Genomic DNA, 27,994 nt, shown 5'->3' with positions numbered 1-27,994 from the left:
TTTAATTTTCACAACACTCTGGGAAGAAGGTGTTCGCGTCCCCCAGTTTGCCAATGGGGGAAATGAGGCTTAGGGAGTTAAGTGATGAGGTCACATGTTTAGGAAGCCACAAAGGCACTATGCTAACCTATGTCTGTCTCCTCAACCCGTGCTCTTAAAAAAGGGACTTTTAGTCCAAACTTGTCATTGTACAAGTGAGCAAATGGATGCTGGAATAGAGAGTGACATGCCCAGGGTCACACCACTCCTCCCTCTGACAATATCCCCATCTCTCTGACTCTGACCCCAAGGACATCCCACCTCTGTCCTGCTGGAAGGTCAACTGCATCCTTGCACCAGTGGACAAAAAGCCAGCTTCTCACTGTCCTCTGGAGACTTCAATAGGAGACCAGGGTTCCCAGTCCCCACACAGGAAAGCCATGAATATAAATTCCATCTCTGAGCCCTGGCTCACAGACCACCCCACTCCCAAGCCCTTGACTTGGGCTCTGGGGGCCCTAGGAAGGAGAAACAGGAGAGTGGAGAGTTTGCAGCATGAAGCTGCACGAGAGAAATGCGCAATGATATGAATAAATTTGAATAATAATGAGGGCAATGCCTGAATTAATAATGCTGGCTATTCACCTGACCCACTCCCTCCCCTGGAAATATGGGTGAGCCTATCCTTTGCTTCTTTAGAAGACATGGATGAGCTGTCAGGTCATCAGAGTTAGGTTGCTGCTCACAGAGTGTGGGGGAGGAGCCCTGTTTCTGCAGACCCAAAGAGCTAGATCTGCACACTTAACAAAAAAAGGCTGCCTCTTTGTATTAAATCATATGCTGGCCATCAGTCCACTCCTGGCCCACCCCCATCTCCCTTTGTCCTCTTTATGTGCAGCAACCAATGTGGATGTCAGATGTTTAGGGAAATTCAGAGGAAAGAGCATGGCCCTTGGCCTTGAGCAGAGGTTCCCGTTCTGGTGGAACAGATAGAACAAATGCCCCACTTCACCAGCTGTCCTCTACCCCATGATAAACAAAAGAATGGGCACAGACTCTCTGATAGCAGAGAACAGGAAATCCCATGGATAGAGCTGTGACAGCAGGGCTGAATGATGAAACAAGCTGTGCTTGTGTTTGGTCCCAAGGAGCTAAGGGACCAAATAAGGAGGACTTCCTGGAAGAGAGGAATGTGGAACAGGTTTGCAAAGAAGGGAAGAAATGAAGCTGCTCAGGAAAAGGAAGAAGGGAGGGGAGGAGACTAGGAGACCAGGATAATATAGAGGGAGGTTTTGGAATGGGGAGGGACACATTCCATTTACTTACTTACACACAAAGTGATGGAGGATCAGAGAAATTTTGGAAAGTTCAGTTTGGGAACAGTTGGATTTGGAGATTGTGGTCTCTACAGAGTTGAGAGGGGAAGGAGTCCCCTGAGTTCTGTGGAAGACTGATTTCAGTTACAGTGGTTGACAGATTGGGGACATGGGTAGGAAGCCGTAGACCTCTCCTTTTGCTATCTCACAGCCCCTCCATTTTTTCTCCTCTTCCCCACAGTCAGGCACAGGAAGCTGAGGCACTGCTCCTAGAGCTGTGCACAGTGCCCAGGTCTGCCCCCCACAGGGCAGCCAGACTGGTTGCAGTGTGTGGGTGGGAGCAGTGTGGGAGAAGAAATCACCATCCAATTCCCTGCTCCATTTAGGCTCCACAATTAAAGACAATTACTCTGCAGTTCTCTAATCAAATGCTCCCGGCCGAGCTGCCAGCCGGGCAGCCATGTGTAGCTCCCACAGCCAGAGGGAACAAAGTCACATCGCTTCTCAGCTCCTACAATGCGGGAGACCGAGCATGTGCAGGGTGTCCATGTGTGTGCCCTCATGCTCCTGTCATGTGGGATCCAAGGTTTAAACACACGGAACAGGGCGAGTATGCCATGAAGTAGGGTCAGAGCCACTTTGTTTTGGATACACAGCCACCTAGGCAGTTTATATACACACACGTGGACATCCCTGTCGCCTAGAAGCTGCCCTTATGTACTCGCAGGATGCATTCATGGGGAATTCTACTTGGCATGGTTGCACACGTGTGTTACCTCATGTTGGCTCAGACGGCACATGTCCAAGTAGAGGTACGGTGGTTTATTCATGTCTCAAAGATTGAGGGGGACTGTGCTGTCACCAGCAGCATTTATTTGTTATAAAGTTCCTAGAAGAGGGGAATGTGCTTTACACATACTTTGCTTCAGCCTCTCTCCTGCGCCCTACTCAGGCAATGTCTGCTCAGTGGCCAAAAACTCATTTTAATATCAGCCTGAGCATTTTTTATTTATTCAACAAGCCTTTATTAAGCACAAGAGCCAGTGCTGAAGCAAACTGATATGGATGTGGGAGGAGGCGGTGGTAGAGGAAGAACCGAGGACCTAGAGTACCAAGACTCAGATTTGAATCCCAGCTCTGCCCTTAACTCACTGCCTGTCCTTGGGTGAGTCACTCATCTCCCTGGACCTCAGTGTCCTCCTCTGTAAAAGGAAAGGGTTTGACTAGCCTAGTCTCTCAGGCTAGTATATAGCACTGCACAACTTTCTATGATTGCTAAGTATTTTGGCTCCTGAAAGCATTCCCATGGGCCATGGAGGGAGAAAGGAGTCAAGGGTGAGCACGTGACGTCCTGGAGAGAAGGGATTGGGGCTAAAGTAGGGCAGGGCCTGGAGGATCCACCTGTCCAGTCTTCATCTCTCTCTCCAGCCTAATGCAGTGTGGGAGCAAGTGCCTGGGAAGGGTGGCTTCTTGATGGAGCCCCTCTGCTCATGCATTTCCTTATCCAGTGCTGGCTTTGGCTTTGCCAGGAACCCAGACCCGCTTCAGCCAGGAGCCAGCTGACCAGACTGTGGTGGCCGGACAGCAGGCTGTGCTCCCCTGTGTGCTGCTCAACTACTCGGGGATCGTGCAATGGACCAAGGACGGGCTGGCGCTGGGCATGGGCCAGGGACTCAAAGGTGAGTGGGGCCACCCAGCAAGCCCAGCATCCAAACAATCCCATCTTTGCAACAGTCCCCACCAACCTGCCCAAACAGACTCCTGGACTCAGCCTCTCTTAGTTTCACATCTCACCACATTCTCTTTTCTTTAGCCCCTCCTTTCTCATATGTGTGGGTCAGACTCTCTCCCTGTCCTCCTGAGCTCTGTCTCCACTGCTTTCCAAACCCCGCAGCTCTGCCTTTCCTCCTGCTTGTGGGCTCACTCAAAAAAGGCAACGGAAAGCCTGGGGATCAAAGGAAACCAAGAGATCTTTATGTAAAAGAGCTTCAGACAGACAGACACCAGGAGAGCTGCTGCTGCAGACAGAGGTGAAGTAGAAGGTGCTGGGAGATAAAGTCCCCTGCAGAGCAGAGGAGAGACAGGAAACTTCCTTGTCCCATAAGTGTTTCATGCCAGGCTGGCTTTGCTCCAGTCTCTCCTGTGCCCTGTCCAGGCAATGTCTGCTCAGAGGCCAAAAACTAATTTTAATATCAGCCTGAGCACTTTTTAATTTATTCATTCAACAAGCCTTTATTAAGCACTATGGAGCCAACATAATGAGTCGGTAAAAAAATAAACAAACAAACCAAACAACCAACCTATATTCCAAAGAAAATAAAAATACTTTTGGAAAGACTGCCTGGCAGAGTGGATGAGGAGTCAAGAAACCTGGTGCTAGTCCGGCTTCTGCCTCCTACCAGCTGGGTGACCTTAGAAAAGCCACTAAGGTCACCCAGCTTGTAGAGGAAAGCCACCTCTCTGGGCCTCAGTTTACCACTGTGTAAAATAGTATAATAGTCACGGACCTGTCTGCCTTATAAGTGAGTTTTGAACCTAATGAGAGAATATGCTTTGTGAAAACACATTGTTCACTGTAAAGCAGAGTAAGGATAAAAATATAGGAGGGACTGTATGTTTTTATTTTATTGTTGATTATTTGCTATGGATTCCATGTACAGGACAAGTGGGGGAAATTTGTGTGTATAGAGCAATCTGTATAAAGAAAAGAGATGATTCTGGTAGATCTATTGATAATAAAAACAGAAAGAAACTGGGAGAGAGAGAAAGAGAGATCAATAGATATGTAGTGAGAAGAATCAATAACCTCTGGACAGTGGGAAATAATGGAAGGGAGCTGATGGTGGGAAACTGGAGAGGGGAGGGCAAGGGAGACTAGATCGCAAGGGCCAGAGGTTGAATCCCACATGCCACAGCTACAGCTTCTGCAGCTAACAGAAATCTTTGGTTTAGGGCCTCCTTGAGGGAGTTGGGCCTCATCCATTCCTCCCTTGCCCTGTGAGCCTTGGGCTTCCCTGTAGTCCCCAGTGAGCTCATGTCTGTGCTGCAATGCCCTGTATTTCCTAGCACCCACGCACCTCCTCTTCTCTCCCTCTCCTTTCTCCCTACTGTCTGCCTTTAATTTTTTTTCCTCTTTATTTCCTATTATTATGAGAGACATTTGTCTGCAAACAGCTTCGGAGATTTCATCTGCTCCTGCTCATCCCCTACTTCTGTTCACCACCCCTCCTGCCCCTCCCAACCTTGCTGTGGGAGGTTGTGACATCACAGTGTCTGCATCTGGGACCTCATCCTCATCAACTGGGATGGGGTCCCCGGAGAGGGTAGAGGGAGGAATGCTGGCCTGGAATGAGATGTAGACCCTGACATGGGCATAAGAAGTGGGCAGAGGGTGTTCCCGGTCCTTCAGGCTGGCTTCCAGGTTAGGACGGGGCTCACACCGGGCTCCCCCTTTCTGTTCCCGCAGCCTGGCCGCGGTACCGGGTCATGGGCTCTGCAGACGCCGGGCAGTACAACCTGGAGATCACAGACGCCGAGCTCTCTGACGATGCCTCTTATGAATGTCAGGCCACGGAGGCCGCCCTGCGCTCCCGGCGGGCAAAACTCACCGTGCTCAGTAATAGCCCTCGACTTCTTACAGTGCTCTCAGCCCACTCCTCCTGTCTCTTTCTCTTGGCATCCTGGCAATCCTTAACCTTCTTCAGTTACCTCTTTCATTTTACACTTCTCCCTCTCTGTTCCTGGCCTCGTGCCTGCCTTCACTGTCCCTCTATCTCCCTAGCTTTCCCTCCCCAACTCCTTTTAACTTCTGAAGCCAGGTCCAGATTAAAGAAAGCAAAATGGAGATGTGGGCAGCCACTGGCAAGACATGTGGGGTGGGTGAGGTCTGGCATCCTGTGCTCAGGCCACTCAAGGGCTGGCTGTGCCTTCTGGACATAAAGCTTTCCCCACCAGAGCAGAAGAGTATTGGGATGACAGAGACCCAGCTCTCGCTTTCCCAGCCTCTCCTGGCAGACAGACTTGTTGGTGAGGGAGCTTTTTCCTTTCTCTCTCCCACTTGGCTGCCTCAGAAACTGCCCCTTTTGCTCCTTTTCCTCCTCACTCAGCCCTTCCTCCTCCCCTTTGCTGCTTCCTTTCCTCCCTCAGCGCTCACCCCTCCCCCTCACATTCACCTGGAAGCCTCCTCAGAGAACTGGGAAACAGGGCTGGAAGGAATGGGCTGAGAGCTGAGGACTGGGGCGGTGGGGTTCTGGCTGCGTCTGGAAGGGGCCCTGGAGGAAAGCACGTCTCTCAGCAGCTGCCCAAGGGGCACAGAGCAGATGTCCCTCTATGGTAACAACCAAAGCCATTTGCATAATGAAGGGGTTCTCCTGCACATAGTACAGGAATGAAGCCAGCTCTAACACGCCCCCTGCCTCTATTGGGCCTCTCTTGCTGGACCTCTGGCTCTATCAGTCTTTCTGTCTCCCTCAAGCTCAGGGGCTCTCCCTAGGCCTCCACCTCTGTTTTGCTTTCTGTCTCTGGCTCTGTCTGCCTGTGACCCTCTCTCTTCTCTTTTGTTATCAACCCTCTCTTTTTTCCTGCCTCCATTTGATCTGTCCTGCTCCCTCTCTTTTTCCTCCCCTAACCAGAAATCGTTGAAGTGGGGGAAGCCCCCAGGATGGATGGGAGGAAGCGGAGCTGATATGAGTGAACTTGGACACAAGGAAGTTTTTCACATGGGCAGGGGAACATGACAAGTCTTCTAAGTGTGGCAGGGAGAGGCCTGGACTGGGATCAGGAGACCTGGGCCATTGTTGCACCCAAGAGTCTGAAGCGGTCACAACCTCTGGACATTAGTTTTCTTGTCTGTTATATGGCAAAATGACATCAGCCTTTTCTTAACTGCCACTTTGCTGCTCCCTGCTCAAGGAGTTGTAAAACTGTGAAGGTCGGGGCAAATGTGAGGTGTCGGAATAACTAAGGACTGGAGGGATCCCATAGCCAATTTCATTGGCTATAAAGGCCCTGAAGGACTAGGACTCAGGGCTAGTGGATGACTTGCTTTTCCTCTCTGGCGAGGACAGAATGGGAAGAATTACCAATGGCAAGGAGTAGGATTGAAGCTAGAGAGCAAGAGTTAACTGACCACCAGGAATGGGCATGGGAAGACCAAACATCGTCTTCCATCCCTTGTTGCAGTGTGTGTGAGCACCATGCTGGACCAGGTACTCCAAAGGAACCATGAGATTCTTAGGAGACCTCTCTTTTTTCTCTCCCCAACTGTCTCTGTTTTGGGTGCTAGAAAGTGCTACTTCTGCCCTGGAAAACTCCCATCCTAATAAAGAGGCCCTGATAATCTTCCTTTCCCTTTCCCACCCAAGCACAGAGACAGAAATAAAGAGAAATGAAGAAAGGCCAACCAAGCCCCTAGGTATTGTAGGAACAGGGCTTATGATGGTGTCCAGTGGCTTGGTTCAATCAAGGAAGGCTTCCTAGAAGAAGAGAATATAAATGGGAACCGCAGATTGAAGCATATCTTGTTAAAAAGCTTGCAAGTCAATTAGGGAGAGCCGCATCAGTGAGGGAGCTGACTGTCTTGTTTTGACTGCATGGTTGGTGTTAAGGGTGTGGGCCTTTGTAGCCTATTTGGGCGGACGAGGGGAGCAAGGAAAGGCCCCAAAAATAAAAGAGATGAAAGATTAGTCTGACCGCTTCTTTCCCTTCCTTGTCTCTCTTGAATTCTCAAACTACCTGCCACCTGCAGCCTTGAGGACACAATAATGAGGCAGGACATTTGTCACATCTTCCCATTTACTTTCATACACAGAGCTTTTGCTCATGGTAGTCCAGAGCCCACTTACTGGGCAGGGCAGAGTCAAAAGTGGGCTGTGTCCAGTGCCCAATATCAGCCTTACTGCACAGAGCCAGCTTGATCAGCTCTGCCCACCAGCAGCTATATGCCTCCAACCCCCACCCTAGGCTAGGCTTCTTCACAGAATAACCTTTCATTCTTCCTGCAGCAGGACTTTAACAAGCTGCCTCCCACCCCCCCTCAGACACAGACATAATATAGATCTACAGACCTGCAGCTCCCTCATTATTCACAGTGATAACAACTTGAGTGCAGCAGTGAGAAGCATAGTCTAGGGTCAGTAGCCCTGTCTGTGAGCACATTTGCTTAAACTCCCTGAGCCTCAGTACCTTATCCATAAATTGGGATTAATGGTATTTATCATGAAAGGATTAATGAAATATACTTGATGGTGAGGATTAAGTGACATCATATACACAAGGCACTTTGGCTGACACTTGGTGACCATTCAGTGAGTAGTAGAAACATTGTCGATTGCATTACAGTTCACACATGTCCTTATATCCCGGATCTCATTTCCCCTTCACAATTACAACCCTGGGAAATGGGTGTTCATGTTCTTGTTGAAATTTTACAAACAAGGAAACTGAGGCCACAGATACATGCACATATTGATATGCAAATTTGTCACAAACCATAAAATTTGTTCATGGACATACACATGGAAACATGCTGTCCAACTGATGGCTGAGCAGACACCTCAACAGCCTATTTTCCTTTGCCCCAGACATGGAAAGAAAGGTGGACTGATGACAGAGGCGACGGATGGGACGGTCTTTCCCTGAACAAAGGGAAAGGACCAAGCTTACCCATGAAGGGAGAGCTGATGGGAAGAGAAGCCTGCCCGCAGGAGGGATTTCTTGTGTCTGGATATGGTATCCCTTCATCCTCCCAGCCCCCCGTAGAAGCACAAGGCCTCTGCTCATCCAGGACATTCCTCCTGGGTGTGCCAGCAAGGCATGATCTTGAGGGTCCCAGGTGCACCAGGAGACCCTGACTGGCAGCTCTTCATCCAAGTCTTTCCACCTTTCTCTCCTTCCCATCCCATTTCCAAATCTGCACTCATCTGGCACTGGAACCAGGTGCACCAGTGAGCAAAGAGGAGGAGCCAGGGATTCAGTGGATGATTCACTAGCCAGAAGTTGGAGACACTGATGGTTCTTGTCCAAGCAGTAAAGCAAACACATTCCACACATCACCCATGCCCCACGCTACAATCCATATGTGATACCTCATCTGACCTTCATGAGGGCCCCGTGGGCAGGCACTGTTATGTCTCTGTTGAAGAAACAGACTCAGTGGCTTGAGAGACTCAGCCAACATCACATGACAGGTAAATAAAGGTGCCAGGATTTAAAACCAGGGCAGCCTGATTCTAAATGTCATACTTCTCCCATTCTACAACTCTGCGTGCATGAGTTGAGCAAAATGTTGGGACAGGCTACAAGAAGTTCCTTTCTCCTAGAAACCCCAGAGTGGAGACCATCATTTCATAAACTTTAGGACAGCCCTCCCCACCACTGTACTCCATGGGCCTCCCAGGGTTCACTCTGAAGAGTTCCCTTGGAGTCTTTCCCAGTCAAAACAAACAAAACCCTTATTTCTAGCCTGATGAACACTAGGTGGACCACAAAAATTATAATCAAAATTTGTCTGCCTTTATCTCATCAATCACTTATTCAGTAATTCAGCTAATATCTCCTAGGACATGCTCACCACCGAGTTCTGAGCTAGTCACTGGGGCTTTAAGAGAAAGTAAGAAGTATCCTCTGCCCTCAGGGAACTTACAGTCTGGTTCACCTGAGCATTTAGAAGTCTGTCGGGATAGGACAGGGAGAGACCCCCTGATTGCCTCGTATTCGACATCTGCAATTCAATTCCTTCAGCACTTCACAAGAGCCTACTTTGCTCACATTCTGGGCACTGGAGACTGTAAATATTAGTGAGGCAGGGTCCCTGCTTTTCCGGGAATAACGGTTTGGTGGCGGGGTGTGGGAAGTGGGGGGGCGAGGAGGTGTGGCTAATCACCATGAGTAACCCAAACACAAGGTACATGGTGTGAGGAGCTCTGAGTGACTTGCCTGGACACAGGTGGTGGTTTGAAGGGGGGCGTGGCGTGGCCTGGAAGGCCTTGTGCAGCCACTGGGATGCAAACAGGATGGGTAGCACTTCAACAGGAACTCTGAGGGAAAGAAGAGCAGAAGCAAAGACGAGGTGATGAGAGTGCAGGACTTGGCCTAAGGAGCCCTGAACAGCAGGCTGAGGTGCTTGGAACTCATGCTCATGGTAGTTGGTAGCCATAGAAGGTGTCCGAACAGGGCAGTGTCAGTCTTAGCTGTGCTATAGAGAAAATAACCTGCCAGCAGTGATGGATGAGTTGGAGCCAGCAGGGACTAGAGTCAAAGAGTCCATTTAGGAGGCTGCTATAATGGACCCACCCATCTGGCTGCTCCAGGGCAGAGGAGCAGGCAGGAGAGAATGAATGGAAGCAGCTCCACGGAGGTAGCCACCTTTCTGTGCCAGGCCCTCCAAGGTATGAGCTGTACTCAAACCCTGACTGAGATAGTCTAGCACTTTCCTAATTTGAGGCCATTCCCCTTATCTGTATGTATCCTTGAGCAATGGCAAGGGATATAGTACCAGAATATGGTACAGGCTGTTGAGGGCCTTGGGTTAAGCCCCCACAGGAGCACAGATAAAATGACTATATTGGGGAATAAGGGTGGCACCGCCTCACCCAGGAGTGGGCGTGAGGAGGGAAGAATGCCTTCAGAGACAGGGGTTTTGGTCATCAGGGTAGTGTTGTCTGAACCCTGGACTGACTTTCCTTTGCTCTGCCCCACAGTCCCCCCGGAAGACACCAGGATTGATGGAGGTCCTGTGCTTCTGCTACAGGCAGGCACCCCCCACAACCTCACGTGCCGAGCCTTCAATGCCAAGCCTGCTGCCACCATCATCTGGTTCAGGGACGGGACGCAGCAGGAGGGCGCTGTGGCCAGCACGGTGAGACCCTGCCTGCTCCTCCAGCTCCTCTTGGTCCTTATCCCAGATCACCTTTCCTTTCCCACTTGGGTCTGACCACAGACTCAGGGGGCTGCAGATGAGAGAAGAGGCCTTAGAGGTGATCTGGTCCAACCCTCTCATTATACAGTTAGGAAGACTGAGGCCCAGAGAAGAGAAGTGAACTCCCAGGTTCACAATACTATTCAGTAGTTGAGCGGAGACCAAGAATAATAGTAATAATAGCTATGTGGATGAAGCACCTACTGTGTGCCAGGCACTATGTATGCCAAGCTCTTTGTGGACAGTGTCTCTTAATCCTGACAGGAGCTTCATAAGATAGGGGTTATTTCCAACTCACAATGAGGAAACTGATGGTCAGAGAAGTTGAGTGACTTGCCCCAGGTCACACAGCTGGCATGCACAGAGCTGGGGTTTGTACCTGGGTACAGGTACAGACAGTGCTCTCTCTATTGAGCACCTTGACCTCCTTCCCTCATCCTCTAGTTGGCACATTTCTTCAGTCGGCCCAACTAAGAGGCCGGGGAGGCAGGGATCATTGTATACATTTCATAGATGAAGAGGTGTGGCAGAGAAAGACATCACGTGATTTGCCCAGAATCACATGGCAAAGTTGATAGTGGAGATGGATCAGAATCCAGATCTCCTGTTTGGCATTCCTTCTGTCGTCTGGGGGCTTTTAAACATATGTGTACCCAGTCCTTTACTATGTGCAGCAAGATACACTTTTCATTGTAGTGTTTCCCCAAAATGTCACTCACCTGTGTGCCTTAGAGGGTGGCCCCAGAGCAAACCTGGATTAGCTCTGCCCTTGACACCTTGGACCATTCACTTCTCTCTGGCTTTAGTTTCACCATTTGACAAATGAGAGTTTGGCCTCGGTGGTGCTTAACTTTTTCACCACCAAGAACTCTCTTATTTTTCTCCTCTAGGATTACATGTATTGAAATACTCTGGCAACCAAGCAAGCTGATTTGTTAATGGCCACTAGTCGTCCACCCCTCTTTTTTAATATTCCTTACTTAAAGACCTTGGCGCTGCAAAGCAGCACAAGGGAGCCGCTGTTACTGCACTGGGCCGGTTCTCCTGTGACCCAGGAGAGATATGTATATTGCTGTCAAGGTGCAGGCCTTACTTTGGCTAATAGTATGGTTTGCCTTTGGCAGTTTGCAATAAGGAAACAGCCCTAGGGTTCCTTTGACCATAGTTAGGGATCTCAGGTTGGATACCACAGAGCCAGTTAGAGACTTTTGAACCTGAGTCCTTTCCCTGCCCTGAAGGAGTTTATGGTCTAGCAGGAGAAACCTAAGATTGCAAATATCCAGACATGATGCCTAAAAGGCATGGCAGAATGTGCCTAGAGCCGTGTGTAAGACAGACTGCCTGCGAGACAAGTTCAGGCTACGAGAGAGTCTTGAGAGCTGCAATGGCTAAGGAAGCCTTTGCAGAAGAGGAGGGACGTAAGCTGAATTTAGAGAATTCCAGGAATGAGGCTCAAAACCGTGGGGAAAACTGTGCTACACACACAGTGAACTCTAATGCAAACTATGGACTTTAGTTAGTATCAATATTAATAATGTATCAATATTCGTTCATCATTTGTAACACATGTATCACACTAATGACTCATGTTAGTAATGGGAATTGTAGGGTGGAGGAGGAGAGCATATGGGCATTCTCTGTAGTTTCTTTCAATTTTTTTATAAAGTTAAAACTTATCTAAAAAATAAAGTCTACTAACTGAAAATAAAACCTGAGCAAGAGGTTGGGTCTGGTGGTGGGGGCTGAATTTCAGGGTAAAGTGCTTCTCCAGCATAAGCCCAGTTCTGAATCAGGTCACCTTGAGATAAGTTGGACCATGTCTCCCACCACCCTTGTCCCACCCCAGGAACTGCTGAAGGATGGGAAGAGGGAGACCACCATCAGCCAGCTGCTCATTAACCCCACAGACCTGGACATCGGGCGCGTCTTCACCTGCCGGAGCGTGAATGAGGCCATCCCAAGTGGCAAGGAGACTTCCATCGAGCTTGATGTGCACCGTGAGCAGGGTCCCCAGGGGAGCTGAAGGGTTGGAGTGGGGTGGGGAAGGGAATGTGGGCACTCTTGAAGAAGCACAGAAGAAGCCTCCAGGGGCCCCAGGACAGATGCTCACTTTCCTCATCCTGTGAAGATTCCCTGGTTTTACCAGTGGGCACTGAGGGTGGTGAAGAGGCATCGGCTATGAGTTGGGCAGTTCCCGGGTCTAAACCAGTATGTGGCTTTGCGTAATGATTTAATGTCTCTGAGCCTCAGTTTCCAATTTTATATATGTGCACAAAATAAAATACAGGCATACAATCCCTTATCCAAAATTCCAAACTAAAAGTAATTTGGTGGCTAAACCTGACCCGAAACTCTCATCTTTTCTGTAACGCACTTAATCCGAATAGTCATACGTTGCACTGCAAAGGTATTAACGTATGTTACTATGGGTATTAATGTATGTTACTAGTATTGCCATACACTACTGGGGTTTTTACATAATAAATGGTCCATGCACACCATGTACCCTTCTAAAATTTGAAAAATTCCAAATTCTGAAACACATAGTCGTTTCAAGGGTTTCAGATAAGGGACTGTGGACCTGTACCTGCTTCTCAGGGTTGTGAGCATTAAATGAGATATAACGTAAGAGCATCTAGCATGGAGTATTCAAGCTGGTCCGTGTTCAATCAATTACCCTTGCCCTGGGCAGGGAGGGAGTGTGGGCAGCGATTGGTGAGATACCCCACCCCCATCCCTTTCAGTGAGTCAAGCGAGCCCGCACTGGCACCTAGTGGCCACCGTTGGCCATTACACCCACTGACTGATTTGTCCCTTCGGTATAATCCTTGGTGGTCAGTCACCCTTAGACGGCCCCCTAGAGGCTCTGTGGGGTAAAGGTGAGGAAGACAGCTTATTTATTGGAACTGGTACACTGCAAACTCAAATTCCCAGATCCATCCCCACACAGTGGTGGTATCTGAGTATATGTGCTAGGGAGAGAAAAAGAAACGAGGCACAGAAAAGATCCTGACTTCCTGTCCCCTGTTTTGCAGATCCTCCGACGGTGACCCTGTCCATTGAGCCACAGACTGTGCAGGAGGGTGAGCGTGTTGTCTTTACATGCCAGGCCACAGCCAACCCTGAGATCCTGGGCTACAGGTGCGAGGAGCAAGGACTGGGATCAGTCTGGGGAGGGTGATGGGTGGGGAGGGTGATGGACAGGCCTTTGAAACCAGGAGTAGGCTGCTGGGGAGGACAGTGCCACTGGATGTGGGTAAGAAGGCTCCAAGCCCTGACCCGTGTTTCCTCCTCCCCCAGATGGGCCAAGGGGGGCTTCTTGATTGAAGATGCCCATGAGAGTCGCTATGAGACAAATGTCGATTATTCCTTCTTCACGGAGCCTGTATCCTGTGAGGTTCACAACAAAGTGGGCAGCACCAACGTCAGCACTTTAGTAAATGTCCACTGTGAGTAGCTGCAGGTACAGGGGCATAGACAGAAAGCGGGGATGAGGACATGGGGTGGGGGCAGAGGGCAGGGGCCTGTAAAGGTTCTGGGTGGAGTTAGGGAGGCTCCAGGAAGCTGAGGAGACCGAGAATAGACACGGGGAGGTAGCAGGGCAGGAGAGGGTAGAGAAGGCCGATTGGAGCTTACCCTGATGACAATGAGACCCTAACAAGCTGCTCCCTTCTACTTCAGTTGCCCCCCGGATCGTAGTTGACCCTAAACCCACGACCACAGACATTGGCTCTGATGTGACCCTCACCTGTGTCTGGGTGGGGAATCCCCCCCTCACCCTTACTTGGACCAAAAAGGACTCAAACATGGTAAGACGCTTGCTGCCTCTCCTGGGTGTTGGGAGCAACAGGCACAGCCACCAATGGGGAAAGGGCATGGTCGCCAGTGGGGGAGGGAGCAAAGGAATTGCGGTATCATTTTTGAAGTTGAACCTGGGATATTTCTAGGGTCTTGGGATTTGGAGGAGAAAGACAGTGCTTGCAATCAACCCCCACCCTCCTCACAGAACAGCTGGCCAGTTCAGTGGCAGTGGGAGGGACACGCTGACCTATGTGTAGGAGGAGGAAGAGGGCCTGAGAGGGATTGCAAAAAAATGTGGTGAATAAATGCTACATGGGAAGATAGGGGACCTAGAATGGGTCACTAGAGAAGAGAAGGTTGAATTCTTTAGCACTGTGGAGACCTGCATTAAATACTTTGGGCCAAAATTTCAGGAAGAAGGATTTCAGAGTGAAACATCCACTAGAGCAGATCATCTGAAGAGGCTGCATCCTCTGTGAAATGACCACAGCCTCACCTGCCCTCTGACCCACCCATCTCTGCCCCCAGTCTGTGTGCAGAGATGGTGTGTTTAAATGCCAACCTATTTAGAGTCAAGAGAGGGACCAGACAGACTTGGGACCCCATTTCCCTTCTGGGAATTCACTTGCGGCCCTTCCTGCTTTCTTTCCAATGCCTCCCATGCGGGGCCCACATGAACCTAGGGGCCCAGGCCTCCTGGCTCCCCACCCGAGGCTGCTCTCTCTGCCCAGGTCCTGAGTAACAGTAACCAGCTACTGTTGAAGTCTGTGACCCAGGCAGATGCCGGCACCTACACCTGCCGGGCCATCGTGCCTCGGATCGGAGTGGCTGAGCGGGATGTGCCACTTTATGTCAATGGTGAGTGTTCTAAGAGGGACTGGGCCTGGGTGGGCAGGCATTGTAAATTCCAGCTGACCCTGACTCCCTCTTCTGCTTGCAGGGCCCCCCATTATCTCCAGTGAGGCGGTGCAATATGCTGTTAGGGGTGACGGTGGCAAGGTGGAGTGTTTCATCGGGAGCACGCCGCCCCCAGACCGCATTGTGAGCGCTGGGATTGGCATAGGGCATGAGCATGGCCAGCCTCCTGCTTCTCTACTCTACACTTTCTTTGTCTATGTTCCTACTTGTCTCTACTTCCAATCCTCCAACTTTCTGTCTCTCTGTCCCTTTCCCCACTCAAATGCCACCTCCCCTCTTACTTATTGTGTGACCCTGAAAAAATTACTTAGTGCATTGAACCTCAATATCCTCATCCATAAAATGGGTGCAGTGCTCCTACCCTAAGAGGTGCTATGAGATGTAATTGTGACAGCAGGTGTGTAAGGCCCAGGGGAGCTCCTCACTGAATTCATTGTTAGTTCCCCTTGGCTACCACTCTTACACTCTCTTCTTCCTCATGTCCCTCCCTTTCCTTCTGATCTTTCCCTTGGTTTCTCCCCTTCCCTTTTCCTCTCAGTCCTGCCTTGTCAGCTCTCCTTCCCACCCCATCCCACATGGCACTCCCCTCCCTTCTGCCTTCCTCCTCAACCAGCTCCCTCACCCCGTCCCTCACTCCTCTCCCCTCTCCCCCACACCATGAGCCATTAATTCCTTCCATAACCATTAATCGTCACACCCCTCATCACATTTAATGACCATTTGGCTAACTCCAGGGCTGCCCAGGGATACTTCATTACCACGGCTGCCCGGGCAGCAGGTGGCTTGGCTTCTGGGGGCTTTGCTTGCAGAGCAGGGAGGACTGATTCTGGAAAGGTGCCAGTTCTCAGCCACTATCCACCCCTCGGGCTTTACACAGAGGGAAGGGACACAAAGTGGGGGCTGCCCCCCAGGAGGCCAGGGCTGAAGTACCCTGGGACACCCCTCTCTGGTAATAACTCCTCCCCATTATGAGAGTCTGTGGCTGGGTTTCCAGAGCCAGTTGGGCGGGTTCGTGTGGGGCTAGATTTAGGTTGGCTAAAGATAAGGTTGAAGATTGAGGAATATGGAAGAAAACTTGAGTATTGTCTAGCCTGTTCCTCTCACTTTACAGATGAGGAAACTGAGGCCCAGAGAAGGGAAGGGAGGCCACACAGGGACTCAAGGGGAGTACCAGGACTTCAGCCCAGTGTTCTTGACTCCCTCATCCAGGATATTTTCTACAACATAGGGGGTTTCTAAATGCCGGTTCATTGGGTCAGCTGCACCCACATCACGTAGGATCCTTATAAAAATAGAGATTCCTGGACCTCTCCCCAGGAGATTTCTATTTAGGAGATAAGCCCCCGAGAATTGTCACTTTAAAGAATGTCCTAGACATGTTTGAATGTTCCTGACATATGTCTCAGTCATGTTTGGGAGCCACTGTTTCTCCTAGACTGGAGGTTCGACACTAAGATTTGAAGCAGCACGTGTGACTTAGGTTTGTTGCAGGGTGTGTTGGGCTGGTCTTAGGGGTACACAGGGCACATGGGGTAAGGATGCCTTGAAGGTGGGTCAGGTGTCCCTGCCATCTGCCCCTGCCTTACCCCTTCCTGCCTTTCTCACCCCAGGCATGGGCATGGAAGGAGAACTTCCTGGAGGTGGGGACTCTGGAACGCTACACGGTGGAGAGGACCAACTCAGGTAGTGGGGTGCTGTCTACGCTCACCATCAACAACGTCATGGAGGCCGACTTTCAGACCCACTACAACTGCACTGCCTGGAATAGCTTCGGGCCAGGCACGGCCATCATCCAGCTGGAAGAGCGAGGTGACAGCAGTGTTGGCTGACAGCCAGGGCCCAGGGCAGCTGGGGATCCAGCTCCCTCTTCTTTCCCAGGGCCAGGCCCAGAGGGAGACAACTGTGTCTTGGGCCTCCCCACCAGAACCTGGCCTTGTTGCTCCGCTGGGGAAATCCACTCACTTTTAAATGCTTATTGAGCATCTGCTATATGCCAGGCCCTGCACTAGGGGCTGCAGAGACCAATGTGAATAAGACAGAGTCTCTGCCCTCAAGGAACTTTAGTTTCAAGAGGAATTTATAGAGTGGCAGCAAATGACTTCAGATGGAGAAATGTCAAATGATCTGTGGAAGGGAATAACACTACCCACATCGTTGGGATGGTATGAGGATTCCATGAGAGAATATTTATAAAATACCTGGCCTATAATAGGTGCCCAGTAAGGTTTGGTTCTCCACCTCTCCAAGAATCCTTAATCTGATAGGAGACACATGTTCCCTCCCCTAAGACACTTCTAGTATGACTTTTTTGGAAGCTTCCAAGTCTGAAGAGAGAGAAGACTTTTTTTTTCTTAACTAGGCATTTGACATGGGAGATACGGGGAAATAATTGGGGATCCATTCAGTTCTGTCTTAGCTGAGGGTGCCAGCAAAGGAGGTGGTATAGAAGAAGGCAGTAGACAGAATAAGACGGTGCTTAGCAGGCAAGGCTTTCTGGAGGGGAAGAGCCTTACACAGATCTGATCCATCCAGAAAGGGAGAGAGAGCTGGAGGCAAGAGTCCCAGGTCGTTCTCAGCTCTGGGGAGAAGGAGCAACCAAGGAGGACTGTTTAATCCTTGGGTGGGTGGTGCAGATGGAGCCATCACAGTGGTGGGACAGGTGATAAAAGTGGTCAGAGCACACATGGCAAACTGTAGAGTTTGGAGACAGCTGACCTCAGACGAGAGCCCAGCCCAGGAAGGAGAGACCAAGCCTCACAGCAAGGTGGGCTGCAGGAGTGGGACAGATGGATCACTAAGGCCAAGGTCAAGTTGATGCCCAAACTGCCAGGATGAGATGTGACACCCCGCCCCCCAACTCTGATCTAGCTGAAGCTCAGGCCTAAACCCAAACACAATGCAGACTTTCCTCTCAAGTCCCATTGACTTAAACCAAACCTGTACCCAATCCAGGGATGCTAGTGGAATTTCTGGCCTTGTGGACAGCCTGGCCTTCAGCCAGTACTGAGCTCAGAACCCGGGGTGGCTCCTTCCTTACCTCCTCCTTTTCTTCCTCATCTGAAGAGGTGTTGCCCGTGGGAATCATCGCTGGGGCCACCATCGGCGCGGGCATTCTGCTCACCTTCTTCTTCATCACCTTGGTGTTCTTCCTCTACCGGCGCCGCAAAGGCAGTGAGTATGGGCCCCGTGGGCCACCACCCGCCCCCCACTTCTTCCAGGGCCCCCAGGAGGCAGCGCCTCCGGGGCCCAGGAGGGTGACATTTGCATTTCCCAGGCCAGGTGGGTACAGAAACAGCCACTGTAGAGGCTGGCAGAAAGTGTCCAAGCTGTCTTTCCCTGACCCAGGTCGCAAGGACGTGACCCTGAGGAAACTGGACATCAAGGTGGAGACAGTGAACCGCGAGCCACTCACAGTACATTCTGACCGGGAGGATGATACCTCCAGCATCTCCACAGCGACTCGAGTCATGAAAGCCATCTACTCGGTGAGGGTCCTGTTCCTCCCTGGCCCACTCCCTTCTTTATACTCTTGGGACTGGCCCCACCCCAGCTTTCTAATAACCACTGTTACTCGCTGCTCCCTCGGTTGGCTTACCTTAGTCCTGCCAGATGTGCACATGCACATGTTCACATAAGCACACGTGCAGACACACTGACACGTGCGCACATGCACACACACTTGAGCACACTCCCAGGCTGGTTTCCCGCCAGCAGAGGATAGGAAGGTGGGGCCCCCCCATAGGCCTTTGCCCCATTCTTGACAACCCCCCCCCCCAGTGTCAGAATTGGAAATCCCTAGAAGTTTTCTCATCCAACTGCCTCATTGCTGAGTCCCAGAGAGAGGCAGTGGCATACTCAAGGTCACATTGTGTGTTAGCGACAAAATTGGTGTTAGACCCCAGGTCTCTGGCCTCCTCCCACCACATCACAGCGTCTCTGCTGGGAGAGGATACGGAACTTGAGCCTGCCCGTGATCCCACACCCTCCTGTTAGTAGATGGCCTCTGGTTGTGGGGAGGGGTTTGGCAGGGGGGACAAGAGCAGGCCCTCCATGTCCTAATGCCACTCAACACTGCCCCACAGTCCTTTAAGGATGACGTGGACCTGAAGCAGGACCTGCGCTGTGACACCATCGACACCCGGGAGGAATATGAGATGAAGGTGGGAACGTGGGAAGGGGACAAGGGCATGACGACCGGGGGGGAGCAGAGGGTTCCCAGGGCCTGAGGGCAGAGGGGAGGGCAGTTTGCGGAGGGATGGTCAGGAGGTTTCTTGAAAGAGCAGAGGAGGTGGATAGGTATTCACTGGGGACACAGGGCAGAGCCCGAGGAGGAGGCCCCAGGACGATGGCAAGGTTTGATCCCCCCCCCCCCAAGAGGGAACTCCCTCCTCCATCATCTTCTCTCATTGCCCCCAGGACCCCACCAATGGCTACTACAATGTACGTGCCCACGAAGACCGCCCATCTTCCAGGGCAGTACTCTATGCTGATTACCGTGCCCCTGGTCCTGCCCGCTTCGACGGCCGCCCCTCTTCCCGTCTCTCTCACTCCAGCGGCTATGCGCAGCTCAACACCTACAGCCGGGCCCCAGCCTCCGACTATGGTCCTGAGCCCACAGCCCCTGGCCCTGCTGCCCCAGCTGGCACTGACACAACCAGCCAGCTGTCCTACGAGAACTATGAGAAGTTCAGTTCCCATCCCTTCCCCGGGGCAGCCGGGTACCCCACCTACCGACTGGGCTACCCCCAGGCACCACCCTCTGGCCTGGAGCGGACCCCATTCGAGGCATATGACCCCATTGGCAAGTACACCACTGCCACTCGGTTCTCTTACACGTCCCAGCACTCAGACTATGGCCAGCGCTTCCAGCAGCGCATGCAGACTCACGTGTAGGGGCCAGAACCTGGCTGGGGCGTCTCTGCGGAGCAGAGGAGAAAATGTTCCCTGATATTCAGGGGCGTTGCTCATTGCTCCTGTCCCCAACCAGCCTTCCTCCTCCCACCGTGGCAGGTGGGGAGCAGGTCGACCGGAAACACCTCACCTGAGGATGGTGCTCTGTGCATGCCCCAGCCTCCTGGGCCTGCCCTTCCCTCTTCTTCGGGAGGATGTGTCTCTTCTGACCTGTGAGCACACTTGGCCCCAGCATGGGGACAGGAAAGTGAAGGTTGGGGAGAGCAGGGGGGGCAATTTTTAACATTCCCTTTTTATTCCACCGCTCTGGTCTCCCATAAATGGGACGAGCAGGCTTTGGCCTAGGGGACATGAAGTGTAGGGGTGAGTGGCTCTGGAACATATAGGTGGAAACAGGATGGCCTGGCCAGTCCCTCTGTCATCTTCATTCATACTCTGGTGCATCTCTCCTTCCTCAGGACTGCAGAAGGGACCTTGGGTTCATTTTATCTCTGTCTCCAGAATAGCTTTGCCACTGAGTTCAAGTCCAGTCATCATTCAGCTGAGATGAAAATACCAGTCATCCTGGCTGGACACCTGTCTGTAAGCCTGCAGAGAGATCCAGGTGTCTCCAGTAGCGCTGCCCCCTTTCCTTCTCCTCTATGATGGACTAGCCAGATAAGTCAGGGGGTCATGATGGAGAAAGGAAAAGTCAGGAACCATGGTGTCCTGATTCATCAGCAAGACCGCTATGTGCTACCTAGCAGTTTCCAGAACCCACACTAGGGGGAGCCCACCCAAGCCCCCTTCTTCCCAACCTGCCCCACTTCCTTGCTTGGACTCTTGAGCCTGCCTGGAGGGTGAGAGTATGTGTATTATAACCTATTTTTCAAAGACGAAAAAAAAAAAAAAGAAAAAAGAAAACCTCAGTTGGAAAATAAATAAATAAAGCTGTAGGGATTCTCCCACCCAAATACCAGTCCCAGTGGAAAGGAAAGGGGCATCTGTTCTTCTCCACCAGATTCCTAACACTTTCCATCACTTTTTCGATCTCGAAGCACTTTGAATCCACTTTTAAACATTCAGGTGGTGAGACTTGTCTTGCAGGTGGGCTCTAACAAGCTTAGGGAGAGGACCTGGCTCTCAGACACCTTGTCCAACCCTAGAGCCACAGCTGGTTAGAGGCCACTTTCCAGGGAGTGTGGGAGATGTTCTCCTTAGATAGGTTTTGATTGATTGTCTTTTTTTTTTTTCTTGGACCAATCATATTCCTCCTTCCACTTTCAGTGCCTTGAGCTCTGGTTGACCATGTGTGGGTAGCTGTGCAGGGAGCAAGTATTGTGAGCCTCAGACATGCTGTCAAGTTTTGCAGAGTTTAGGGGACAGAGAGGTGACGTGACCTGGAGAGGAAGGGGGCCTGGTAAGAGGAAGAGCAGACAGGGTAAGGTGGTGCAGAGGGCACTGTCTTCAGCTGTGTCCAGTGCTGCCACTGCCCCCCCCCCCATGCACGCACACATTCCACATGGCCCTTTTTAGACACCACCTGCTAACCAAAGAGAACCAGCACTCCAAAGAGAACCCATACCTCTGTCTGGCCTCCCCTTTCCAAGAAGCAGAGTTGAGTGTGCTCCTGACTCACTCAGCCCAGACTGGATGGTCAGGGCCTCCCATGCAATGCCCAGAATGCACATCGCCCTTTCTTGCGATCACCATTCATTAGTCATGTTTGCTTTAATGAATTACATGCTCATCAGCCATGGGCCATCACAGCCCTTGCAGATGGGTCTGTGGGGTGACATTCTCTGTCATCCCCCTGCTGGTAGGAATCAGCTTATGCCGGGGAAGAAAGCTCCAGTTTCAGCCTTGCAGCCAGCTGCCTCTGCATCATCCTCCATTTCAGCAGGGGCAAGCCGCGTGCACAACCTTCCTGAGACATGATCCAGGCTCCCAGCCATATTTGAGCCCTGGAAGCTAACAGCTTCCTGTGCAGTCCTTTTATGTGAGCTCAGTGAGAAGGCAAGTCCAAGACACTGGTTCCTCGGCACACAAATTCATGCATATTTTGATTATTTTCACAGAAACCAGGAGCCATTGGTAATGCAAACAGTTAAAATCTAAAGATGGTGGCTTTTTGAACAGGAATATTAAAAACAAAACAAAATTTGTTTGGGGTTTGGCCAGATTCTCTTATTTCCTCTTTTTCTTTTTTTTTTTTTTTTTTTTTTGGTTTAAGTGCTGGGCCCATTCTGCTAAAGTGATGGAGACGAGGGGGCCATTAGTTTTCTGATGCCTGATACAGAGCTACTTCATTGTTCTCTGTTACTTAACACATTAACTGGGGCCTCCTGGGTACCATGCAAGTGCTGCCCTGCAGGACATAGGAAGACATCAGCCACCAAAGCCATCTCTGTCCGCTGCAACTGGCACTCTGGTCAGATCAGAATCTGAATTGAGACCTGCCTGTTACACCAAATGGAACCACTTTTCTGGAGAATGGGAAGGTACCCTTGAACATAGAGCTTTGTTGTCTAAAGCTAGAGGTCTTTAGTAGGGTGCCTCAGTACTTGATGTGGTCAAATCCTGACCACAAAGGTCCTGACCACCTTTGACTATCTTGTTTTGGTTAAGGGGCTAGAAGTCAGGAGAACTGGGACCCCATTCGGAAGCTGTCATTTACTGAGTAACAGCCTAACCTCTTCATTACCCCTGACTTTCTGGTCTGTAAAATGAGAGAGAAGGGTTGCACAAACTAGAATTATTCTGCTCTTTTTGTATTTATTTGGTGAGGTGGAGAGGTCTGGCCATCCTTTTCAAGGAGCTGCGAACAGAGCTGAGGGATGGAGGAGTTGAAACGTTCTTTTGAAAGAAGCTTTCACCACTGGCTTCATTATTTTGTCAGAAGTATTGTGAATGAATTTTCACTAGGAACCTCTTGACCCCAAACAGCAACAAAAGCATACCCTAAACCTCAGTAAAGTTGATGTGGGGTTATCCTTTGGACATTGGGTAACTGTACTCCCCACTTAGAATTCTGACATTTTTGCAAAGGTGTCTATAGCCAGGGCAGGGCATAGTAACTCCTTCACTGTGTATCCAGGTTTCAGGCAACTTCCTCTGTGGGGAAAAATGGGTGTAACTACCAGCCACCCAAGTCTTTGGGAGTGTTTTCCTGGCCCCTGTAAGTGTAAGGGATCACTTACAAGGTGAAGACTGCAGGCTAAGGTGTCTTGAGCCAGAGGGCAAGGTGTCAGTACAGCTGACCCCTTTGTGAACGAGCAGGTAGGAAGGGCAGCTGGTAGACGGAAGATGGACCCAGCAGTTCTGACATAAATTCTGGATCTTGAAGAGGGTCTTGTGATTCTGGGTGAGCCATTGTTTATGTCTTTGAAGTGCACATACCCAGGGATGTAATTGGAAAGACATTTAATTTTGTGAAGAGGCTATAAAATTAGCATTTAAATATCCCATTCCCTTCTCCTCCTTTCATGGAGGCCAGCCTCTTTCTAAAAGGACTCACCTTTATCAGCTTGATTCACTTCTGGACTGGTGGAGAGGACAGAAAGATGTGTGGTTTGGGAGATGGTGGGACGGGCAAAATCCCATTTTCTTGCATCACTGTGAGGGAGCTCCTGGCCCTGTTCCTGGAGAAATATTTGCTGTGTAGAAGTCACAGGCCATACTGGATGGTTCTGGTACAAGCCTGCCCTTAATAATAACTCCATTTGTATATACCTATTACTCATTCCTACCAGTCTCCTGCCCCCACTCCTGGCTTTCTGATGTTCCCAACCCAGTGGCCTTGTCAAATGTTGGTGGGCCCTCTTCTGCTAGCTTCTGGAGATCTTCAGATATTGCCTCTGGAAACACCCCTAACTCGGGGGAGATTGCTGCCAAGCTGCCAATACAATCAAAATCTCCACACAATCTTGTTAGCAATAGTGACCCAGAAGATTGGGCTGCCTCCAATTTCACCAGAAATAGGACTCCCTGCGGTCACATTTTCTACCCCAACCATTCTTGGGATTACAACCTCCATTTTCAGCTCCTATTGAATTTTCTCCACCCAAACACCAATAATAAATGGATCCACGATGATAATTAAGAAAAGAGAGAAAAATATTTTTATTAGGACAAACCATCATAGATTTTTAGCAATGTGTATCTGTGTGTCCTTCACAACTTTTCCTATTCTGCCTTTTTTCATTTTCCTTTTTTTTAAATATTATGTACTATATTTTTAGTCTCAAACACACTATATATTATATATATTTAATTTTTATATATATAAATATAAATGTTCTAAAAAGTACCATGGTTTGTGTTATTAATGCATGAGCAGCTCTAGTTACTTAAAAACTTGCCTGATTTGGGGTGAAATGGTCCAAATTTGGGGGGAAAGATAGGAGATTTTTGGATTCAGATCGTAGGCACTGTATTTGTGTCACTCCCAGGCCATGGGACAAGCACATTTTTTTCCCACCATTTTGTGACTGTTGCAGAAACCTGAGGACAATTATGGCAGTTCAGGGACAAACAGATCAAGGCTCTGTGTTTTTAGAACACAGCATCAAATGTGCTGTGCCAAATCTGATTATGGGGATAAGTAAGGGGAAGACTGAATGTGGGATCAAGATCCGAAAGGATTTGGGAGTAGGTGAGGGAGCAGAATTAATTTCGTTTATTAAAATGCAGTGGTTTGGGTAAAAAGCAAAACTACCAGGTCTCAACCTTTTAAACTTGTAGTGAAGCAAAATGAAAAAATGATGTATACACACAGAGGCCGTTCTGCGGAAAAATTCTAAATTCTCCTAGTTTAGTAGAGTTTGCAAATATTTGTCTTTGTTCATTTCACAGAAAAGGATAATTAAGATATTTTCAGATGTTTTTGAAAGCTGTAAATCATTAGAGAAATACAAAGATTTATCATTTTCCTCATCCATTTAACAACCAACCAAACTGAAAATGGTCCACAGTAGCCTTTTTGTACACAAAGGACATAGGACAGTCAGAGACAGAGATAGGAATGTAAAAGTAGAAAAACACTTTAAAGTTAATGCAACCTACTTCCAAGAAGGTTGAGGGTCATAGCCCAGAGCTACCACTAAGGAAGAGGCAGGGAGCAGTGGGGGCTGCAGACTGTGTCCAGGACCAAGAGCCTGTAGGTATCCCAAGGCAAGTCCAAACAGGATGGGAACATGCAGGGTGAATCTTGAGGCTGCAGCCAGGTAAGTTGAACTGGCACAGGTAAACACGGCATGATTGTTGGGATCCAGGAGCAAACAGAATAGAGTGAAACAAAAAATAGAGAAGAAATAAGTTTGCAAACATGGAGGCCCAGGTGAATTCTGTTAGGCCAAGTAGTGTTAGGTGGGGTATTTCCTGTGCTGTGTCCACTTGGGATGCCTTTTATTCCTCACTGCATCCCCAGAGCCCAGCAAGGACCAGGAGGCACCTTGGGACAAGCTTCACCATTTGCTCCTACCTGACTTTACCTCTCTGCATCTCACTTTTCTCCTCTGTAAAATGGACTATTAATAGCTCCTATCCTATATAAAATGCTTAGCAGAGTTCTTAGCACATGAGTACACTGTACATATTAGCTTTTGTGAACCTGGAGAAAGGTGGGCCGTGGGCATCTGTCCCCTACCCCTTTGCCCTTTCCCTGAAAGATGTCAACAATTGCCCAGGGGTTATGAAAAAGGCATGAAATCTGAAAGGAGAAGATTTAGGTTAAAATCCCAGCAGTGTCTTATGGAACGCCATGATTCAGGGCAGCTCAGTACACCTTTCTGAGCTACTTTTTCTCATCTGCAAAATGTTGTGAGCACTCAAGGAGATGAGATGTACAAGTGCTCTTTGTAAATTGTTAAATGCTATTTAAACGTGAGTTGATTACTTTGGTCTTTTAACACTGTACCACCCCACCCCCACCCCATCCCCACTATGCAGCATCCCACGCCACACAACTCATTGCCACAAACATAACCTCCACCCCTGTACATGCCCACTATATACTGGCAGCTCTAGCAGTGACCTAATATTAGGGAAATGTGCCCATCCAGCTAGACACAATAGAGCCTATCTTGCCAGTCCCCAGGGTTCTAAAACTAAAAGACCAGGACCCTGGGTGAGGAAAAAGATCACTTCATGGACACTCACTTTCCCATTTCCTTTATTCATTGTAATCAGCGACACAGAGGCAACTTCCCAGAAAGAGCAGAGCCATCTACTCCCAGAACTGAATGGAGGAACTCTGTCTTTTCTCCCTCTCCACATAATACTGCTCTCTTGGTGGTTGCTATGCAAACATATCCTGCCTTCATTTGCAAACTGGGGAATCTTTCCTATTTTGAGGCTCAGATTAATGTTTCACCTCCCCCACAGAGACACCAGTTGGGACTTGACCCTGTAAATACTCCTGGTCTGGCCCCTGCGTCGTGCTGTGGCCTGAGGAATGACCAAAACCTCGTCTTCTCAGAGCCCTCACTAAAATAGATGCTTAACTGTGGATCATACAGTCTCAAAAACAAGGCACTGCTGGGCCCTTCTGGTCCAACTATGGACCCAGTGTAGGAGCCCCTCTTCAGCCTCAGAGACAAATGGGCTCTGTCTGCATCAAGACCATCAGGGGACAAGAAAACAGGGTGGCTTTTTATGAAGTGTGAACTTTGGACCCTGAATGTTTGGGTTTCCCTCCAGCTTCTCCATGCCCTAGCTCTGTGCTTTTGGGAAAATCATTTGCCCTCTCTGGGTCTTGGTTTCCTCATTGATAAAAATCATTCCTTCTTTCATACAAAAAATATTTATTGAAAATTTGCCATGTGTCTGGTACTATTCTACACCCTGGGATACAGCAAGAAGCAACATGAAGTCCCTTCTTTCCTGGCACTTAAACTGCAGTGGTGGGAGAGACAACAAACAAATGTATGTCAGATAGAGGTAAGTTCTATGGAGAGACACAGGACAGCGTAAGGTAGATGGTGAGGGATGGTAGGAGGAGGGGGTGTGCTATTTTATGTTGGGTGATCAGAGAAGGCTTCTAAGATAAGACAGAGAAGCTTGGGGAAAGAATATTCTAGGCAGAGGGAACAACAAGTGCAAAAACCCTGAGGCAGAAATGAGTTTAGAGGGTTGAGGACCAGCAAAAAGTCTGGTTGGGGAGAGTAGTGAGAGGTGGTAGAAAGTCTTGTTAGAGAGGTGGGATGGAGATCCTGTGAGGATTTGTAGGCCATTAAAAGGACTGGAAATTATTCTGGAATGGGAAAATATAGTAAGTGAAATTGCTGTTTTTGTAGGTCAGAAACGGTTGAACATCAGCAATTTTATCTGGTTCAACCTAATAGATGTATTATTTATTGTAATAATTTATTACTATAAAGTATTATAATTGATTATTACTACTTTAAAAATAGGCTTTTCTATTATTTTGGCAGGATTAATGGAAGAGATTTCTTCCTTCTACTGAGCATGAATTGGCCTCCTTGCAATTTTCACCCAACGGGGCTATAATTCTGCTTTTAGGGCAATGCTGTGGTAGAAGGTGGGGATGGGAGCCCTCCCCTAAATGGCCCTTTTGATACTGAAACATAGTTGACATGGTGTCATATCTCTTCTGAGAAGTCTCTTTTCTGAGTGAAATAGTTGTGATTCTTGAAACCATTTCTTTTATGATATGGTTTCCTGACTCATCTTCATCTTGCTCATCCTGCCTTCTGAGTGAGTTTTGAACAATTGGTAGGCCATGACAGCATTTCCCACAGCACCTCACTAGTCTAAGGAAGAGTTTCCCACCTCAACCCAGTAAGGTTCTCTGTGCTCTTTCACCTCTTATCCTTCAATAAATATAGACACTGTTTTCTGGCTCTTTCCCCAGGAGGGAGTGGTGGCCCCTTAACCTCCCAATGGCCCTGAGAGCCATCCTCTGTACTGCAATGGGAGATAGTGCCAGATTTTCAGACACAAATCCCTAGGAGATGGAATAAAAGGCGTTCCCAGGTCCAGCAGCTTGGCTATGGTCATACCTGTCACCACAACCTAGGTCTTTTGGGAGGCCCAAGACTTGGAGTGCTCCGTATGATGGTCCCTCTTGGAATTTTTTAATAGCATGGCTGGTATCACAGTGACCTAGACATCTCTAGTTTGAAAATCAGGAGATATAGGTTCTAGTCCAAGC

The 27,994-nt window shown here is 49.4% G+C and overlaps 1 protein-coding gene across 8 annotated transcripts in view; it reads left to right on the top strand.

The window, feature by feature from the left end:
* KIRREL1 (kirre like nephrin family adhesion molecule 1) overlaps window positions 1-20,745 on the top strand; it is a 112,243-nt gene extending 91,498 nt beyond the window's left edge. The window contains exons 2-15 of one of the 8 annotated variants that reach the window (XM_019751283.3): window positions 2,825-2,974; window positions 4,762-4,911; window positions 9,995-10,152; window positions 12,059-12,209; window positions 13,248-13,353; window positions 13,513-13,661; window positions 13,894-14,021; window positions 14,745-14,871; window positions 14,954-15,054; window positions 16,542-16,740; window positions 17,995-18,102; window positions 18,277-18,416; window positions 19,014-19,091; window positions 19,348-20,745. In XM_019751283.3, the coding sequence (XP_019606842.1) occupies window positions 2,825-2,974; window positions 4,762-4,911; window positions 9,995-10,152; window positions 12,059-12,209; window positions 13,248-13,353; window positions 13,513-13,661; window positions 13,894-14,021; window positions 14,745-14,871; window positions 14,954-15,054; window positions 16,542-16,740; window positions 17,995-18,102; window positions 18,277-18,416; window positions 19,014-19,091; window positions 19,348-19,824 (2,222 nt within the window). In that variant the 3' untranslated portion in view covers window positions 19,825-20,745. Of the gene's footprint in view, window positions 1-2,803; window positions 2,975-4,761; window positions 4,912-9,994; window positions 10,153-12,058; window positions 12,210-13,247; window positions 13,354-13,512; window positions 13,662-13,893; window positions 14,022-14,696; window positions 14,872-14,953; window positions 15,055-16,541; window positions 16,741-17,994; window positions 18,103-18,276; window positions 18,417-19,013; window positions 19,092-19,347 lie in introns of all 8 variants that reach the window. The other 7 variants (XM_019751282.3, XM_074318558.2, XM_074318557.2 and 4 more) reach the window with 7 other exon arrangements.
* The last annotated feature ends 7,249 nt before the right edge of the window (window positions 20,746-27,994 follow it).

This window comes from Rhinolophus sinicus, chromosome 7 (assembly GCF_057876585.1).
Source record: "Rhinolophus sinicus isolate RSI-liver-muscle chromosome 7, RSI-T2T, whole genome shotgun sequence".
In the NCBI taxonomy this organism is placed as follows: domain Eukaryota; kingdom Metazoa; phylum Chordata; class Mammalia; order Chiroptera; family Rhinolophidae; genus Rhinolophus; species Rhinolophus sinicus.
The sequence above is the reverse complement of the archived record's forward strand: the minus strand, read 5'-3'. Positions and strand labels throughout refer to the sequence as shown.